We start from the raw sequence: 19789 nt of genomic DNA, 5'->3' as shown, positions 1-19789 counted from the left end.
GCTTTAAAAAGCACATCTTACTTCGATAGAACATATCAATCTTTAAGAAAAGATTAGAGAAGATAAGAAACGCAAGAGAACATCGCGAAGGAGTATTTATAAAGGAGGTTCTTCTGCTGCAACTAGCGATTTGAAAGAACGAATTCAAATTCGTACGGAAGCAGAAAGGGTAGCGGCGTTACGAAAAGCTGAGAAAACACTTTAAGCAGCTATTAATAAGCACAATAAGCTCTTGAAAGAGCAAGGTATAGCTGCTCGAAGAGCTAACAGAGCTAAAAGAGACCGAGTTCAGCTTGCAATTGCAAGAAATAGCTTGCTTGCACCCGAAGATTTAATCTTAGATCGAGAGCTTGATAAAGCACCTACTACGATCGAAGACGCTCGCTTAACGCGCGAAGGTCACCTTGAACTATTCTATATGGTTCTTCAATTGGAAGCTGAATTAAAAAGAGAAACGAAAAGCCATATCGATTTTCTTGAGCCTGATCTTTTAATTAAGACTAATAATTCACGAGTAGAACAGCTAAATCACGACGAATTCCGCGAATCGAGTCCAATTGAAGGTATTCTATAAGAAAGTTCGGATGTAGAATCAAATGCTGGGTCAATTGATTCTATTCAAAAAAATGCCGACTTTTCTTATGTAATATAATTGTCAAAATTCGTTGCGTTGTGCATTTTTTTTGTATATAGAATGCTAGTATTTTCGATGTTCTGACCATTTGAAGTGGGACACTTGCTTGACCTGGGACACTTGCTTGTCCTGACTGTGACCGAGAGCCCGCAGGTCACAAAGTCAGCGCACTGACTATTACAAATTGATATTGTTTCAAGAGTTCCTGGTCCAGTGACTTCTTATAGCTCTGGGCTGTGCTAACCCTAACCTGTGAAATAGGGGAGAACTTCCTTCCAGTCAAGCGAGCCAATCAAGCACTCCTCTAATCGTCTGACACTGGCGTCATACTACAGCTACGTACCTAGGTATATACGGGAGTAGGTATATAGTCTGTGCACAATCTTATCAGATGGGATGCTCGATAAAACACAAACAATAAATCTGCCCCTCCTCTGCGCTGTCGAACGCGAACGCGAACTCGGACTCGACAGACAACCAACCTCTCAACACCACATCGCGCAAAAAGCCAGGCTGATAAGTGCAACTATGGCTTCCGTCCAGATCCTCCCCCTCGCAGACTTCAAACCCGCATCGGGCTCGCGCGCCTGGGCCTCGATCCCGAACCCCAATGGCCTCCCACTCATCGCGACCGCCACCTCGGACAAGACGGTGCGGGTGTACTCCCTCAAGAACTTCACGCTGCACTCTACGATTGAAGATGGGCATTCGCGGTCCGTGAGGACGGTGGCGTGGAAGCCAATGACGCGGGATACGGGCAGCTTGATGCTGGCAACGGGGAGCTTCGACGCGACGATGGGGATCTGGCGCCGGAGTAAGAAGAGCCATGCTACCAGGGAGGACAAGATGCTACACACCATAGCAGCGGCAGATGGGTACGATGATGACAACGACGCGATTGAGGTGGAGATCACAGGTGACGGCGCGAAGAAGCCGGTCGCGAGATTCATGCAAGGGGAAGGGTCCGACGGTGAGGACGAGTGGGAGTTTGCAGTTGTGTTGGAGGGGCACGATTCGGAGATCAAGAATGTGGCGTACTCGCCCAGTGGACAATACCTAGCGAGCTGCAGCCGGGATAAGACTATCTGGGTCTGGGAGGAGGTTGGCGAGGAGGGCGAAGACGAGTTCGAGACGATTGGCGTGCTGAACGAGCATACTGCGGACGTGAAATGTGTATGCTGGCGCAAGGACGACGGGAACGGCGAGGTTCTCGCGAGCGGATGCTACGACGACACGATTCGGCTCTGGAGCGGAGACGACGAGGGCGAATGGAACTCTATAGCGGTTCTAGAGGGTCACGAGGGCACGGTCTGGAGTCTCGACTGGGAGCCGGAAGTCAGCCAGCGGAAGTTCGAGTCGGAGTCTGGTGTGCAGGAGTCAGACGACTACAGCCCGCCGATACCGCGGCTCGTCTCTGCGTCTGCGGACTGCACGATCCGGGTGTGGAGCAAAGCGCCCACGCCCCCCCCGGCGAACAAGCCCTCGTACTTTAACACGGGGATCCCGTCGACGATGCGGCCGCCGCCCTCGAACGAGACGTGGGAGTGTACGGCTACGCTGCCGAGGGTCCACACGCTACCCATCTACGCCGTGCACTGGAGCCAGAAGACGGGGCGCGTGGTGTCCTCCGGCGGCGACAGCAAGATTGTGGTGTACGAGGAGCGCACGCAGGGCCGGACTTGCGTCGGCGGTCCCATCGAGAGGGGGTGGGTCATCCTCGACGTGTTGGTGGGCGGACACGGCCCGTACGAGATCAACCATGTGGCGTGGTGTCAGCGGTTCGATGCCGGGAGGGGGAACGCTGACGAGGAGATGATCATCTCGAGCGGCGATGATGGCGTCGTTAAAGCGTGGGCGTTGGCGGATGTGCCGGAGGGGAATGATGCTGATGCTGCTGATGCTGGTATTGTGATGCTGTCTTGAAGACAGTTTTTCTTTTTTTTTTCTTCTTCTTCTTCTTCTTCTTGAAACAGCCTCAGCGTAACAACATGTCAAGCAGAACATGGATAGACAGTGAAGAAACGGGATGGTATGGGGTGGGCCTGTGGGAATTGGAGACTTTGCTCCTCGGTACGTCTGGAAGACGGTCCAATTGGCGCGAAACACAAACAGCCTTTTCAATCGGTTCAAGTTTCAACGGTTTTTATGCATAGCGACCGGCGCAGGCGGTAGATAGATAGATGGGCAGATGGGCAGATGGGTAGGCTATGGAGTTAAAGCTCGCTAGCAAGCTACGTTGGTTATAAATAAAAGTAAAATAAATAAAAAGCCAGGAACGAAAATGGGTATCTTCAATAGCTGGGATGCCCCCCTTCACCTGTTTCTTTCTTTTCTTTTCTTTTCTTTTTTTTTTCTGATTAAAAAAAGAAAGGAGATAAAGAAAGTGGAGAAGGAGAAGCAGAAGGAGAAGCAGAAAAGTTCCATCTAATCTTATCTTATCTAATCTTATCTCTCATCTCATCTCATCTTATCTTAGCACAGCACAGCATAGCTACTCGCAGCAAGACAGAAACAGTACAGACGGAACAGTCATCTCTTCCGCAACTGCCAACACACATACATACATACCTACCTACATACACATCTAGGTAGGTAAACCCTTCCATCTCGCACCACACCTCCTTCCTTCCTTCCTTCCTTCCATCCTCCCTCCTTCCTTCCTCCCTTCCTTCTTCCTTCCTTCCTTCCTTCATTCCTTCCTTACATCGAATCCAACAGCCTTAAACTCAAACTCTCTCCCACCGATCAACCAGCCAACCGACCGATCAACCAACCAACCAACCGTAGATAAGCCTTTTGTTAAAAATAGATAAAGATAAAGATGAAGAAAAAGACTAAAAAAAGGGTAAAAAAAAGAAGAAGAAAACAGAAACAGAAATAGAAATAGAAAGAGGAAAGTTTACAGCCCCCTCCCCCCCCCCCCCTCCCTCCTCTTTTTCAATACATGAAAAGACAAGACGAGACAAGATAAGACAAGACGAGATAAGACAATAGCAAGACAATAGCAAGCGATAGCTTACTTCTGACTATCTGTGAGACCGTTTTCAAGCGTCTTTCTCTTTTGCAGAATCCCAGATGGAGAGAGTTGGCTTGATGGGATGGGGTTGAGTGGGTACCTAGTTGGAAGTGGAAGTGGAAGCGGGAAGCGGGGATGTGGGGAGGAAGGGGAGGAAGGGGAAAAGAAAGAGAGGAGGGAGGAAGGAGTGACGTTAGTTTTTAGCTTTTATCTCTTGGCTTTTGGCTTTTGGCTTTTGGCTTTTGGCTTTTATATATGTGTGTGTACTATGTATGTGTGTGTAGATAAGTAGTAGGACCGGTAGGTAACCGGTAGGTAGGTCTCATGTATTCAACCGAGCGGATACTTATCAAGATCAATTAGCTTGATTGGGGCTTAACGAATTGCCTTTTCTTTCTCTTTATCTTTTCCTTTTTTTGAGAGAGAGAGAGAGAAGCGGAAGCGAAACATAGGAATGGAAATAAAGATGGGATTTATCGTTTGAATACCGGCTGATATCAATATCAATATCAATATCAATATCGAAAAAAAGAAAAAAGAAAAAAGAAAAATTGTATAGATATTTTTCCTCTTTTATGTAAAAGAAGGTGTCAAGGACAGAAGAGCTCTACTCGGTAAGAGAGAAGTAGGGTTGGTCTTCATGAATGGATGAGTAGTTACCTAGTTACCTAGTTACCTAGTTACCTACCTAGTTATCTAGTTAGACGCGAGAGACTATACCTCGAGGTGTACCTTACCTTTCGCCGACCAGATTATACCCAGCCTAAGCCAACCAACTAAACGATGCGATAGAAAAAAGATATATATATATATATATTCCTATCCTTCTGTTTAGCATTGTGTACCTTAGACAATATACCAACTATCAGCTATCAGTCTAAACGGGAGGGGAAGTGATATAAAGGAGGGGGGAATATCTATTTATCTATCTATATTTACATATTTACATCCCTTTCTTTCTTTCTTTCTTTCTCTCTTCCCCTCCTCTTCCTCCTTTTCCCTTTTTATTTTATTTTTATTTTCTAATTTTCTAATTTTGAATTCTTATTTTTTATTTCTCTCTCTTTTTTTTTTTATACACTCTCTCTCTCTCTCTCTCTCTCTCTCACACACACACACACACACACACAATATATATATATATATCTATCGAAACGACCACCCACCCAACCAACCCACCCAACAAAAGCAACAACAAACCAAGCCCAAGAGGTCCAGCAGGCGGGCACTAGGTAGATCGCATCATTCATGTAGCAAGCATAATCACGACTACCGGTACCTAGGTATGCAGAGGGTACCGTACCGTACCGTACCGTAAATCATACCATGTTACACGCCATATCACATTACATTATAAATCATATCATATTATAAATCATATCATATTATAAATCACATCACATCACACCACACATCACATCACACATCACATCATAAATCACATTATAAATCACATCACATCACATCACACCATACCACACCACATCAGCGGAAAAGAGAAAAAGAAAAAAAAAAATTGGAAGAGAGAAGATGACGACAGGGTGTGTGAATGAGTAAGTGATAGTGATACTGATAGAGAGGGAGAGAGGGAGAGACGGAGAGAGGGAGAGGGAGAGATGGAATCAATATATTTAATACAAAATAACTTAGAAATGGGTAGCTCACAGCGTAGGTAGACAGACAGTCATAAAGGAAAGGAAAGGAGAGGCTGGGCTAGGCTAGGCTGGGCTAGGCTTGTGGAGAGAGAGAGAGGCGGGGAGAGGAGAGATCACACCCGGGCCGGAGCAGGGAGAGACATCACACCGAAACAAGAGAAAGGAGAGAGAGAGAGAGAGAGAGAGAAGAGAGAGAGAGAGAGAGAGAGACAAGCAGGAGGTACGGTACTAAATATTATATTCAACATAGGTTGTCATACCCGTGCCATCATTTCCAGCTCTCACACTCACACACCATGCCATCGCAGACCAGAGTTCTTCCCCTCACATCATCCGGTCCACAGATATGCCGTGTACCAAGCAAAACTCATCGAAGCTCGTGGCGGTCAAATCGCCCTAAACGCCATTCCCATGTCTAATATCGTGCCCCGGAGGAGCCGCTCATCTGAAACAAAACACCTGGCGCCGTAGCACCCATGCGAATAAGCACCAAGAACATCCGCCATCTTTTCGCCCTTGCTGGGAATGGATCGGTCGTAACAAGGATTCGATCCGCGTGTGCATGCAGCCTTCTCCTTTCCAATCCCGCCCCGTTCCCATCGTCTCCGTGTCAACTAGCCGCGTGCGGCCGACTCGTGTCGGAAATAATATGTGTGAAAATACCCAGCCCATCCCCGTGGCGGGATGCGACGAAGAAATAAACTCCTCTTGAAGCTTCATGCCGGACGCCCGCAATGCCAAATAGTAAAACGCTCAAATTGCAAAAGTAGGGTATTCGTAGTTCGTAGGAGAAATCAAAGTACCAGTTCCGGCATCGCTCGTGCAGCTCCGTCGCTCTCCTCGTGAACCTGACACGTTCCACACTCTGTGCAGCAAACAGTTCCTTTTCCCGGCGGATCGCCCCTTCTGGTGATCACGCACCCCGCCTCTGCTTGGGGTTTCCAAGATGCCGCCACCGACGGATGATCGTCGAGCAGCTTCTTCGTCACAGATCCCCGTGCCTTCTATGAAGGTTTTGCGGTCCAGCTCTTCTTCCCAGCCATAGGGATCAGAGCTGACCGTGGTGGAAGTGGATCGAATACTCGCTTCCGTGGAGATCATACTCGCGGCAGAGCTTGCGACACTGGCATCGAGATTCAGAGCCTGTTCTTCCACGAGGATACTGGCCACGGTGATAGTAGTGGAGAGGCTGGTGGTCGATTCGTGGCAGATGGGGTGCGCCGAAATCCAGATCCCGTTCACTTCCTCGAAATTAAGATCCATCTCGGCCGTCTCGAATGAGGTACCCAAGGTCAGTTGCCTATCCCCCAGAGCCGAGGTATGATGGACACTCTCATCCTGCTCGGAGGGTTGCGTAGCAGTGCCACATGGCTGCTGCGGTGCAGCCTCTCGCTTCTCGAGCAACATCCTTTCGTTTTTTCCCGCTTCAGACCCAACAGGGGCATTGACTTCTGCGGCCACACCATCCCTCATGATATTTGCTCCTCTCGTCCCCGCTGATGTAACCCATCGCTCAGATCGCAACAAATCCCCGTCAGTCTCCGGACACAGGCTTGGTCGTGCCATTGCTGTCGTCACAGACGGACGCCGTCCGGTCAGGTCAATCAGAGACGGTGACTGCGGACGCAAGTCTGGAGAATGATGGGGAGTGCCCGCAGGCGGGGTTGTCACAGGCGCGATGTCTGCGACGGGGGCAGGAGAGTGAATATCATGTGGAGAGGGCGGGGCCTGTCGCCTTCATAAGCCACTGCCGTGGCTGTCGTCACTCGTATCCCTCCCGAAGGTGAATTTGGAGGTGCTCGAGTGCGAACTGTGACCGGGTCGGCCTTTTTTCCACCCTAGCTTCGCACCCATCTTCTTCCAGCTGCTGCCTTCACGTGCAGAGTGCGGGCTGGTTCCGGGCGAGGCGTCGAAGGCTGCGCTTGAGGTAGGCGGGGTGTTGGGGGGCGTCATCGGCTCCAGTGCAGATCCGGTCGGTGATTGGGAATCGGTACTGTCGTCAGTCATATTCTCGGGGCCCTCGGCAGACGACGTGCCCGACGATCCGGAAAGGTATGTCGACAGTCGAGAGACTCCCGACCGACTAGCGAGTGCGAGAGACACATGCGAATGGTGGGATTGATGGGTCCGCCGCAGCGGTAACCCTCTGCATGATTGGGAAAGGATGTCGATGCCGGAAGATGGACTGCCCCCCCTCCGGCCCCGAGACTGGGCCGGGGATAAGGTTCGCTCATCTAGGGACCGATTCCGGTAGGCGTCGGGCGAGGATTGATCGGAGGTCCATGGACTGGCGTACGAGTCGGGCCCACGTGACAAGGACACCGAGTTGAGAAACGGCACGAGCACCGACTCGTCCATCAGCTCGTAGATGATCTTGACCGCGGTATCGAGCTCGACTGGATCGGGCGGGGTACGCTTACAGGGCTGTGACAACAGGTGGTCTCGGACGTCGGACGGCAAGTTGACTTCGCGTGGTCCGTTGGGTGCGATGTAGGCGTCTAATAACTTTTGCCACAGCATCCGCACATAGTCGGCGTCGTCGCCCTTGGGCGGGCTAGGGGCAGATGCGTGCTTATCCACCATTTCCCGGTGATGCTTTGCATACCTCTTCGCATCCATGGTAAACTCCAATGTCTCTAAGCAGTGATTCTGCGACAGGTACTGCATGAAGGCGGCGAGCGTCCATGGCGGCGGCGCGGTGTTCGACAACACTTCTTGCAATGTCGGTCTCCGAGGGCAATAAGGCCCCGGAGGTATTGCTAGACTGAGTGCCCTCGAAGGCAAGATCTCTCCAGTCGACATGAAGCCTTCGTCGTCAGCGTCACAGTCCGACAGGACAGATGAGCAGCGGGGGGATGTTTCTCCGGCCGCTGTTATATGCAGACTCAACGCAGGAGGTAGCTTTCGAGTTCTCGACTTTCGCATGGCGCTTCGGGGGTATTTCATAAACACACGAAGAGCCCCAGCCTCTCACTCACTCTCTCTCTCTCTCTCTCTCTCTCTCTCTCTCTCTCTCTCTTCTCTCTCTCTCTCTGTCTCCGCCGGGTGATTCCAATCCCGCACGACGATGCTGGATGGACCGTAACTCCCGACTCGTACGTAATGCCGTCTGTATGTACGTAGGTATGTATGGTGTGTAGGTATCTATGTAGGTATGTAGGTATGAAGGAATCGAGGTGGTCCACAGGCGGGTATTAATCGTTATGGTAAAGGGCACATGGATCGTCGAGATCGGGTACTTGTACAAAAAGGAGAAGCGTTTCCGCCCGTTTGCTGTTTGTTGAGCGCGGCGGCCGATGCGAGCGGGAGACTCAAAGAAATATCGTCACGTCGTGGTCTGCGGGTAGCCGGCGGAAGGCCGCGTCGTCGCAGATTCAAATCCAATGGGGGTTGACGGGCCGGTCGCTGAACACAGACGGGTGTTGACAGGACCTGATGCCGGGTGAAATTCTTTTGGAACTGGGGCGTGTCGGTAGAGCAAGGCGGGAACGTGCGATGGTAATAATAGGGTTACAGTGGCGAAAGGCTGTCAGAGGTCGGCAAGGAATACCTGTTCTTTTTTTGCAGATAGGGAGGAGGGTAGTGCTGTAGTGCTGCAGCGCTGTAGTGCCGTAGTGCTTGGTGTAGTGTGACCTGCCAGACCGAGACCAAGCTAATGACCCTTTCCTTTGCCTTTGCCTTCGGGGGGGGGGGGGGGGGGGGGGGGGGGGGGGGGGGGGGAAAGGCGGGAAAGGGGGGGGGGGGTGGAGGGGGCAGGGTCGAATCTATGAAACAGGACGAGGCTTTTGAACGAGCGGCTGAATGGAAGGAGGGATCTCTGGCGGACTTGCGGTATTCTCTGAGACTTGAGTCTGGGCTCTTCTTCCTCTGTGGATTTTGATTCTTCCCGGGCGGGTCGGATGGGGAGTCTCTAGGAGTCCCTGGGTCTCTGGATGGAATGTTCCTCGATTCTTTTGTCGCGCATGTGGCGTCTCCCGGGTGGTGGTGGTGGTGGTGGTGGTGGTAGTGGTAGTAGTAGTAGTAGTAGTTGTAGTAGTAGTAGTAGTTGTAGTAGTAGTTGTAGTAGTAGTTGTAGTAGTAGTAGTAGTAGTGGTAGCGGTAGTAGTAGTGCTGGTGCTGGTGGTAGTGCTGGTGCTGGTGGTAGTGCTGGTGCTGGTGGTGCTGGTGGTGCTGGTGGTACGGAGATGGTGGTGGGGACAAAGAAATGATTTGTTTGTTTGGTGTGTTTCAGTTATCGGTATCGGGGCTCGGGGATGAATTGGGGCGCCTCGCATGAGAAGCTCTCGTTGGGATCAGGGAGGGAGACCAAGCAGGCAAGGCGGCAAGGCAGTACAGTAGGTAGCGCGTGGGTGCGTGCGGTCGCTTCAATTTCACTTTTTGTTTTCACTTTTCACGGCCGATCAATTCGCATCGAGTCGAGTCGAGACGAGTCGAACGTCAAAAGGGAAGAGATGATGATATGCAGCAGAGGAAATGGACGGAACGGGGGGTGGGGGAGGGGGGGGAGGGGGGGGGGGGGGGGGGGGTTGGTTGACGGACGGTGGGGTTCCAGAGTCGGATGAGAAGGGCAGAAATAGAAACAGGAATAGGAGCAGGAACGTGAAGAGTCGAACCAGAACCAGAATCAGAACCAGAACCAGAACCAGAACCTGAACCTGAACCTGAACCACCACAGTAACAGCCAGCAAGCAACGGCCGGGTGAGTGACCGAATGAAGCAAGTGGCGCATATTCCGCTATTGATTGACGTGATTGATGGATTCGTGGAAGGGGGGAAGGGGGGACGGGGGAACGGGGGAACGGGGGAACGGGGGGGAAGGGGTGGAAGGGGTGGAAGGGGGGGGGGATGGGTGGACAGATGGGTAGTGCCAGCCAGAGCCCAGCCCAGGTGGAAGGAGAGAGAGGGCAAAATCCCAAATAAAAAAAAAAAAAAGAAGAAAAAAAATAAAAAGACCAAAAAGTCAGGGTCGGGATCTTTAGTCAGGGTCAAGCATTAGTACCCACTCACTCTGCTACTACCGGGATGGGGATCCTAGTAGTTACGCCTACTACGCCTACTACAGCCCACTACAGCCCACTACAGCCCACTACAGCCCAGTACGTCCACTACCCCCCCGGCTAGCAATCCTCGGATCGGTCGGTCTGAGACTGCCCGAGCTGCGCCAAGCCTCGCGCCCAGCCGCCATCGAACATTCGATTTCGAAGTCTTGGCCGCCCTTGGGGTCCTTGGGGGCGGGGCCGAGCTGGGGACCCCCGTCCACGGCCCACGCGGGACTAGCCCCGAAGCACGATTTCTCTGACAAAGGAATTACAAAGGAATTCAGTGATTGGCCTGGCCCACGCCAAACCGCGCTAGTGAGCACGCATCTGACCAGCGCCGGGCGCTGGTCGATGGCATCATCATACATTCCGTGATACGTGATCTATCTAGGTATCTACTACCTACCTACTTATCGGGCGTGTCTATTCTGCGTGTCTGTGTCGATGTGATTGATGGTGTGTCTGTCTGTCTGTCTGTCTATCAGTCGGTCGGTCCATCGAGCACGAGCTTATTAAGTTACCAGAGGACTTTTTTCATTGTGATTGGATAAGCTTATATGTATATATAGGTACAACATGTACGCATGATTATATACACATCTAGTAGCACTACGTACATACTACTATATACCCATAAACACATAAACACATACCTCCCCCTCATCTCCCCCCCCCCCCCCTTCTCCCCCTCCCCCTAAACCTACAGAAAGACAGATCATCATTGTCGTCTTCTCGCTCTCCCCTCCTAAATCACGGAGCGGAGTATAGCGAGCATGTACTACGTACTAGTATGTAGTATGTCTCCTCCCTACGGATGCATACAGCATCGCGGACATCCCTCAACCCCACCTGGAAAAAGCTTATCTCCCTCCCTAGAGCACTTATCTCCGTCCTGCCCGACTTATCTCCGTCCCATCAAAGGCCACCCCCATCGGAGATAGATAAACAAACACATACCGGTACATACTCCTGAACGGTACCAAACATGCAGTAAGTACAAAACTCACAGAAACCTCCCTTATCCCAGCATCATTCATTTCCGCTGCGCATCGCTGCGCATCTCTTCGCATCTCTCCGCATCTCTTCGCCCTTTCTTCGCCCTTTCTTCGCCCTTTCTTGTCCCTCGGTAATTCTCGCTCAACGCTCCCCTTCGGCCCTCACTCGTGATTCTTGAGTCCTTCGGCCCCTCCCCTCTCCCCCTCTTTCCCTTCCCCTTCCCCCTTCCCCTCCCCCCCCCCAACCGTATTTGCACAGACGACGACGACGTAAGCTGGGGACATCACATCGCCTTGACATTTAACATTACTATCATATCACGCCATAATAATAATAAGTACGACGATGCCACTAATACAATGCCGTATTCCCCCCTCACTCGTACCCTTCCTTACCAAGAAGCTATTCTTTACAGTAAGGAAAAGGTAAAAAGCGAAGACCCCAAGCCGGCGCCCACCTCCCCCTCCCCTTATCTACACCCCAAGTACTATTAATCTGCGTGCAAAGATCCAGCACGCATCGCACCCTACGTGCGAAGACCTTGCGGCGCACGCCGTGCGTTTCGTTTTCATTTCGCTTTCCTTTTTCCCTAGGAGCAAGTTTCTCTCTCCTTCTTCTTCTTCTTCTTTTCTTCCCCTCCTCCTTTCCCCTCCTCCTTCTTCCCTTTCTTCCCGTCATTAGTCACACCGACAGGACAAAATCACAAGAAGAGAACAAAAAAAGAAATAGAAGGCAGGGAGGAGGAAAAAGAAAGAAAAAGATTGACCGCTGGCTGTCGAACGAACAAATCCATCACCGCCATAGTAGGAGTAGATATAGTCAATAGTTTGGGCGGCCTCCCCGCCGGGCCGACCGACCAACCGAGACCGACCGACCGGCTAACTGCCGGCGGAGCCTCGCCTCCAACAGATAAAGGTTATGTATGAATCGGGATGGTACGCCCGGGCGACATGGCTGGAAAGGGAGTAGTCGTCCCGTAGGAGAAGCGGAGGATGAGGAGGAGGAGGAGGAGGAGGAGGAGGAGGAGGAGGAAGGAGAAGAGGGGTGGTCGAGGAGGAGCATCGGTGATGGTTGTGGTGGTGATGATGATGCAAACCAGACATGGTGTGGTCTCTGCTTTTACCTTCTCTGCCGTGAGTAGTCATAATCGGCTCGTCCGATCGAGGAACCGCTGTACGTCGTAGGTTTGTTTGCTGTGGTCGTTTAGATTTTTCGCGAGAGCGTGTGGGTGGGGATGGGTAATCAATTATTCATTTGGTCGCCCGGTTTCGCGTACTCCGAACAAAGTCTGTCGGTTTAGGTAGTCAGCACGTACGTACGTATAGTACGTCGTCTCCGTAGTCGTCGTACTGGGTAGTAGGTAGTAGTAAGTAGTAGGTGCACAAAGGTGGACGGCGCCGAGAGGTGCATCTGGATCATCTTCATCTAACTATGCGGCGGCCGGCCATGTTGTTTTTTGGCACCTGATTTCGCTTAAGCGGTCAACGTAGGCGAGAATGCTGGGCCAACTCGTCGGCCGGCGTGGGAAATGGGATAGGGGTGGCCCAGGCGGGGATTGGAGTTTCAGAGTAGGCAGGGCAAGGCGATGCCAGGACAGGGCAAGAGCAACGCAAGGGACTCCGTCCGCCCCAGGTCTCACTTGCAAGTGGGGAAGGGAGCTAGCATAATAAGCTAGTGCGCTAGAAACACAACAAATGTTCTGGAATGTTGCTTCTTTCGACTAGCCGTGCGGTGTTTGGCTTTGCTCGGTGATGCCGAGACAGAGATGGGGACGTGCTGCTTTGAGACAGAGCCTATCCAGAGCCTGTCCAGAGCCTATACAGAGCCTACGCAAAGGCTATTAGGTACGACGTCGTAGTAGGTAGTAGGCAATCAATTTTGCTTGAGAGTTAATTGACTTGAGCTTCTTGGTAGAGTGATGTATGGAGCTGTACGTCTTGAGATGATTGATCGGTTGATTAATGCGAGACCGGTGGATAGACGAAGAAGGAAAAGAAAAGGAAGGAGAAAAAGAAGAAAAAGGGGACTGCGGGCAGTAATCGTGCGTGTCGCTTAAACAATGCGTAACAGGCAATGCAAACAAGCAAAAGCAAAAGCAAACCCCTACCTGTCATAAACTGCTCACCGGCAGATGCATAGATCCGATGCTTCGAGATACATGCATAGATAGTAGTAGTACATACATGCACAGATGGTACATACTACGTACTACGTACCTAGCTGCCGTAGCGTCAGTTAGTAGCTGTCCAAGCACGAGAGGCAATTCAGTTGCTGTTACGAGATGAGATGGGAGGTGCAGTAGCAGCAGCAGCAGCAGCTGCAGCATGGAAGAGGACTTATTTTTAGCGACCGACATCTACCAATCCCATTCCGCAGGCCGACTGAGGGGCGCGCGGGATGGAATACCGTAGTCATGCTCGCTAGCTAGCTAGACGAGTCGATCGTTGTTTGGTTACGATGATCTGGTGGCTTCTGCGGTGCAGCCGTTGTCTATCACGTGATACCTTAGCTGGTGAGTTTTCTCCCTTGTCACCGCGTGCGCCAACGTGATTCTATATTTGCCTCCTTCAACCTTTTTTCTTTCCCTCTAAAGAACTCACGTCGTCTTAAAAGAGGGGAGTCCTTGAAAAGCACAACAGAACAAGCCTTACTCCCGCCGGAGCTGAGGTCACTGGTCAGCTTATCTATATGCTTTTCATTGGTTGGATCTGGAGACGAGGAAGTATTCAGAGAATGTAGATCTACGTATGTTCTATATCTATAATATAATAGAATATGCGTTGACTGCGCAGTATAGTCTAGGCGGATTTAAGGGATCACGGGTAACGGCGCTGCAGAGGAGAGAGACCAGTGTTCCTGTCCGACTTCCTTTTGATTTGTGGTTTGGTATACGTCGTTCGTTCGCTATCGATGTTGGGGATGTTTGGATGGCCGTGGCTGGGTGACTCGGGGGTGCAACTTCTCCTGCTTTTTGATAGTCGAGCTTTTCTACTGCGAATCTTGTCCTTCCCAAGTTCTGACTTTGGTTCTGGCCATGCTCCTTCCATACCACCTATCTCGTTCTGAGCCTGTACCCACTGCCCAGGAAGATTCTCTAGTGAAAGAGGGCTGTATTTCGACTTGAGAGATCAGATGGCAATAACAACTCTGGTATATATTTCGCGTTGTCCAAGATGATCACTGATCAATGATTTGATGCGTGAAGATCCCCATACATTGCCTCCATGGGGAGAACATCAAGCTCCCAACGTGCTTTCCCTTCTTGTCGAAACTTCCCCTAGTGGTACTCTTTCCTCGCTCGCTCCATCGGTGATGATCCCTCATCTTTCTTTTTCCTCTTCTTCGTCTGCGCAACCACGGGGACAGTCGCTCGAGGACGATGTGGCCTTAGCCGCTGTAATCCAACATCTCTCTCTCTCTCTCTCTCTCTCTCTCTCTCTCTCTCTCTCTCTCTCTCTCAACCCTTCATTATTTCAACCGCGATGCCTTCCTGCCCCATCGAGACCACCTGTTGTACCAGTCGTGCACCCCCTTCTCCTGACTGCGTGCCATCTCGGCCAGTTGCTCAGGCCCAAAGAACGAACAGACGAGGCTCCAAGGGCCACGTCCCGTCATGGATCTCCGTCGACACTACAGAACTTCAAGCAATCTTCGAGGAAACTGCCCCGAGTGACCCCTGTCGGGCAAACCACATCATACACAAGAGCAGTGCCAAGTTTAGAGAGATCCTCGAGGGCGATAAGGAGTGCGGAACAGACACGGAGTCAGAGCGGATCCAAGAAAAGAAGAGCTCCAGTACCTTGAAGGCTGTAACGCAGAAGCTCAAGAAGCACCTCTCGAAGGAGGACGGGGTGTCGAAGCGAATGTCCAGGCAGAGCATCGGCACAAGTGAAGAGGAGGTCGAGCGCAGAGCGGAACTCAGAAGGATCAGAGAGAGGAGGATTCGAGAAGAGCTGAGCAATGAGGGTTGTTATGACGATGATGCAAAGTCCTTGCCCTCGAGTCCGGGTACGCCTCTCAGGAACGATCGTCCATCGTGGATTCCTGGCCAGTATGTGCCACTGCCGACTTTGGATCTGCCCGCTCTGGATCCGTTGTACCTACCACCTCCGCACTTGAGTCCTCTTGAAACGTGTGTGACTGAAACCCCAACTCAGAAAAAAAGCTTTTGCTGACACGAGTTAGGGCACATAAACCGCTTCTGGCAACAGATTCGACGGCAAAAACGCCTGGATGCCAGTCCGATCCAGCTTCTCCAAGTACCGCAATGATCAATTCCACCGTCTCAACCTCAGTCTCCCGACGATGCAGCCTGCCTGCTCTGTCTGACGCGGGCACTGAACTCGACAAACCAATAGCCTATCTACCCACTCGGAAGCGTGGTAGTTCAGTTGCTGAAGTGCCAGCAGCACCCATCATCGCGGCTCAACGACTTCCAAGTCTCACCGATCCACTCATCTCAGCATGGCGTTTGTCGTTCTCGGCAGATAAGCGAGGGGAGCATCTCCGGAAGCTCAGCGGTCAGGCGGTTCCCATAACTTTGAACCCAGAGCTGCTACGGGAAAAGTCACCCCCTGTAGACCGATGGCTCCATAGTCAAGGGCTTAGGTCGCCATCACGGGCTTTTACGGAATCGGACGATGACGGGATTGCGGGAAATTCGGAATCTCAAACAGTTCAATGCCATGCCCATGATGACTTTGGAGGCGTTGATGGCGTCAAAGATAATTTGACAGCAGTTCATCTGCATGATATGAATATATCAGAGCGTCTTGCTTCCAAAGGTCTCCAGAGTTCTGCTTCATCGCCCCAACTGTCAAGCTGGGGCTCACACCAACGTGATGTTGACAGCATCAGCAACATCTCTCAAGCAGCTATGGCTGAGCGTTCTCGCTTTTTGCGAACTACCTCAGACTCTGCGCATCTGAGTGACCAGATTCCCAATTCTTGGGGGGCCGTTATCGAGCACCGCTCATCATCTATTTATCCATCAGACCCAAGTAGCATGCCACACTCTCGGGAAAGCTCATTTCTCAACCTGCTGTCCTTCTTTCCTAGTCCTAAGGGACGCGAGATTCGTTCATCGAGGGGTACTGTTCACCATCCTACTACGCGCCCTGGCTAATAATGTTTTAGCTGCAGAATCTCCTCCGCCACTGGCCTGCTTAACAAGATCAGCAACGGCAAACTGCTCCTCTGCCAGTCTCTCGGTTCCTTTGTCTAGACAAAATCACCACTCGAATCATGATGACAGTTCCCTTCTGGCCTCAGAAACCGCGTCATTCCGAGAGCGAGAGTTGGAGCTCAGTCTCATCGAAACACGGTTTGCCTCTTCTGAAATCGTCAAGAGTCGCAACTCACCTGTGCCCAGTAGATTCAAAGAAGAGTTTGACATGGAATCGGAAGCACCTCCCGAGCCACAACATCGGAAGCCTTCCGTCTTCAATAAATTAGCCACCAAATTTGCAGTCAAGACCTACGATGGCACCTCGAAAATTGAAGAGCTGTTGGATGTTCCGATACCAAATTTCAATGCGGAGTCTCTCCGGACCCCTCGAGGCAGTTCCCGGGTTACGACCAGTTCTGGTGTTGATCGTGCCGGTACCAATAATCCCTTGGCGGAATTCGAAGATTCTGCACATATGTGGACCAAGGCTATCAAGAAGGATGACAGGGCCGAGGATGTCGCCAAAAATCTGCGTCTGCCCGGAAAACAGGCCAGTGGTGCTAGAAAGAAGAGTGCCATGGAAGATGATATACCAAAAAGTGCCTTTGACACCATCTTTGGTGGCCTAGCCAAAAACAAGAAGAAGAAGGTTGATATCAGCGACCACAAGAGTGCCGCAGAGGAGTACAATGCACGCTTTCAGGAGCGTTTGGCTGTCAAAGAGCTTGTGTTGGGTTCTTGGGAAGATGAGATGGCAGCCACAGCTGCGAAGGCGAAGACAAAAAGTAAGAACATTGTCAAGAACTACAAGCTGACGGGACCTGACAAGAGGTATCCGGCGACTTGGTCACGTTTCGATTCAGAGAGTCGGGTCGAGCGGTGCATCAGTGCCGGAGCGATGGACCGAGTCAACGTCAAAGACTTTGCAGTCCTAGGTCATCGAGATGATGGGGAGATTATCTGGTGTCTCGAACATGATGATGACGGTCATCACGCCGAAATCGAGATCGTTCACGAAGGTCTGACAGGCAGGCTGGGTAACAAGATTAAGCACAAGGCCTACAGGTTCGACACGCAAGATGAACAGTCCCAGCAGACCAGTGGACGAAGAGGAAGCTTGTCTGTTGCTGGTGAGCTTGAATATCCAGAGTTGGAAGTCTTGCCATTCACTCTAAGAACACAAGAGGAGATGGTAGCGGAAATCGATGCTGAGCAAGAACTTGAGAGAAAAAAGCAAGAGCAGGAGAAAGAGGCGAAGAAGCAGCATATTCCAAAGCTGGCTGTCAGGCACAAGGTCAACGTGGATGGAAGTTTGGATGTGCAGCTTGACACCGCGACTGACGGGGTCAGCATTGCTGATCCGAGATTCTACGAAGATTGTGTTGTCCATCCCGGGCTCGACTCGAAATCCCCAGGCCCCAATACGACTGAAGACGGTGGTCTTGGTGTTCTGAAGACGCGTGGTAGAGGTGGCGAGGACGAGGTGGAGGGTATTGCTGACCCGCGGTTTTACGAGGACTGTGTGATCAATCCGGTCCTGGATGACAACGCGGCGGACGCTTACAAGAGGCTTGGAATTAGTACTTTCGAGAGTAGCAAGAGAAAGGGTAACTTCAGGACGTGGAGCGCTAAAGACTGGGAAGGGTCTAGTGAGCACATGCAACGGGCGGGTAGTGCGCATGTCAGAGGTAGTGCGGGTATGGGTCCAAGTTTGATGAAGCGAAGCAGAAATGCTAGTATGGGAACGATGGTGTTGAGGAAGAGTACCGATGACTATTTTGAGAGTGTTGAGAGGATGGAGCGCAGGGAGCGGGAGAGGGTTTTGAGTGTCGCGGAGGTGGCCTGGGGTGAAGGTAAATAGGTGAGTATTGCGGGTCGACGAGAGCGCGAGGATGAGGAGCCATCACTTATCGTTCTGTTTGTTTGTCCAGGTTGTATTTCAGAAGTTGGGTTGGAGCGTTGGAGCGTTGGATGTTGTGGTCTTGCATATTACTCTTGGTAGGCATAGATTGGCGTAGGAGGCAACCATGGGAGTGTTGGTGCATTCGGCTAGGGAAAGAAAGGGTTTCTTATGCGGGTCTAGTGAATCGGCACGGGTGTATTGCATACCTGGTATGAATAGGTCATTGTAACCAATTAAGAAACTTTTACTCAGTTCAAGAATGGATCATAGTAGTTCGAGTTCCTGACACAATAATATACTTTTTTACTTACTTTCTTGATGGAGGCTGGCTGGCCGGCCGGGCCGTGACGTAACGTAACGTAATACCTGGCGTACGTAGGTACGTCACGTTCACGTTCGCCTTTTGTTTATCGATCGACACGTTCGTTCTCTGACGAGAGTCTTTAAGCCCGAGGCTAGAGGCTAGGGCCTGGGACCAGCCTCGTATGCACGAAGTTGCTGTACAAGTCTACACAGATAGATGGTTGATGATTGATGGTTGACGGGCAGATGTTAGTTGCAGAATTTTTTTTTCTCTATAGATGAAAGTGAAATGATTCAAAAATATATATATATATATATATATAATATTGGTGGTGGCGAAAGGGGGTGTTGTTGGGTGGGGTTTGGAAGGGTTGGGTTGAGTTGAGTTGAGTTGGAAGCTTTTCGTGTCTTGCCTGTCGTGCCTGTCGTGCCTGTCCAGCTCCGTTCCGGGCAGTCAGTTGGCGAGAAAGGGAGGGAGGGAGGAGGAGGGAGGAGGGAGGAGGGTTGAGTTTTGATTTTATGATTTCTTGATAGTCTGGTTGGTCGGTCGGTCGGTCGTTGGGTGGGTGTGGATGGATGGATGGATGAGAGGTGGGAGGTGAGGTGAGTGGGAGGTGAGGTTGGAGGTGAGAGGTTGGAGATGGGGGATGAGGGATGGGGGATGAGATGGGGGATAGGAGATGAGAAAGTGGATGAGAGGTGAGAGATGGAGGGTGATATATATATTTATTGATTTGGATTTTGGATTTTGGAGAAGATGAGATGAGATGGGATGGGATGAGATGGGATAGGATGATGGGATGGGATGTGATGGGATGGGATGTGATGGGATGGGATTAGACCCCTTCCCTTTCTTCTTCTTGTTTAGGCATGATGATGATGATGATGATGATGATGATGATGGGGAGTGGTAAGAGGCAAGAGGCTGAACTGAATTTGATTGAAGCAATGGAAATAGTAACAGGAATGGGAATAGGGATTAGGAATAGTGATAGCAGGCAGGCATCTTCGTGCATGTTTTGTTTCGCTTCAGGTAAGCGAGTAAAGAGGGGGGTTATCGGAGGTATAACGTCACG

The 19789-nt window shown here is 51.1% G+C and overlaps 5 protein-coding genes across 5 annotated transcripts; 3 read left to right on the top strand and 2 right to left on the bottom strand.

The window, feature by feature from the left end:
• Positions 1–1162: 1162 nt before the first annotated feature.
• L3040_005705 (uncharacterized protein) lies at positions 1163–2557 on the top strand (the record flags this gene model as incomplete). Its single annotated transcript, XM_007295700.2, has 1 exon — positions 1163–2557. One exon carries the CDS (start codon positions 1163–1165, stop codon positions 2555–2557), a length of 1395 nt encoding a protein of 464 aa, XP_007295762.2.
• A 3501-nt stretch (positions 2558–6058) lies between these two features.
• L3040_005704 (uncharacterized protein) lies at positions 6059–6871 on the bottom strand (the record flags this gene model as incomplete). The annotated part of the gene is made up of 1 exon (XM_066154615.1): positions 6059–6871. The coding sequence occupies one exon, from the start codon at positions 6869–6871 to the stop codon at positions 6059–6061; it is 813 nt and encodes a 270-aa protein (XP_066011466.1).
• Positions 6872–7042: 171 nt separating this feature from the next.
• On the bottom strand, positions 7043–8230 carry L3040_005703 (uncharacterized protein; the record flags this gene model as incomplete). Its single annotated transcript, XM_007295701.2, has 1 exon — positions 7043–8230. The coding sequence occupies one exon, from the start codon at positions 8228–8230 to the stop codon at positions 7043–7045; it is 1188 nt and encodes a 395-aa protein (XP_007295763.2).
• A 5434-nt stretch (positions 8231–13664) lies between these two features.
• Positions 13665–14285, top strand: L3040_005702 (uncharacterized protein; the record flags this gene model as incomplete). Its single annotated transcript, XM_066154614.1, has 2 exons — positions 13665–13747; positions 14138–14285. 2 exons carry the CDS (start codon positions 13665–13667, stop codon positions 14283–14285), a joined length of 231 nt encoding a protein of 76 aa, XP_066011465.1.
• Positions 14286–14822: 537 nt separating this feature from the next.
• Positions 14823–18368, top strand: L3040_005701 (uncharacterized protein; the record flags this gene model as incomplete). Its single annotated transcript, XM_066154613.1, has 3 exons — positions 14823–15472; positions 15526–16268; positions 16477–18368. 3 exons carry the CDS (start codon positions 14823–14825, stop codon positions 18366–18368), a joined length of 3285 nt encoding a protein of 1094 aa, XP_066011464.1.
• Positions 18369–19789: the final 1421 nt, after the last annotated feature.

The sequence above is a fragment of the Drepanopeziza brunnea genome, assembly GCF_022702325.1.
Source record: "Drepanopeziza brunnea f. sp. 'multigermtubi' strain 214-2 chromosome Unknown ctg9, whole genome shotgun sequence".
Classification (NCBI taxonomy): Eukaryota; Fungi; Ascomycota; class Leotiomycetes; order Helotiales; family Drepanopezizaceae; genus Drepanopeziza; species Drepanopeziza brunnea.
The sequence above is the reverse complement of the archived record's forward strand: the minus strand, read 5'-3'. Positions and strand labels throughout refer to the sequence as shown.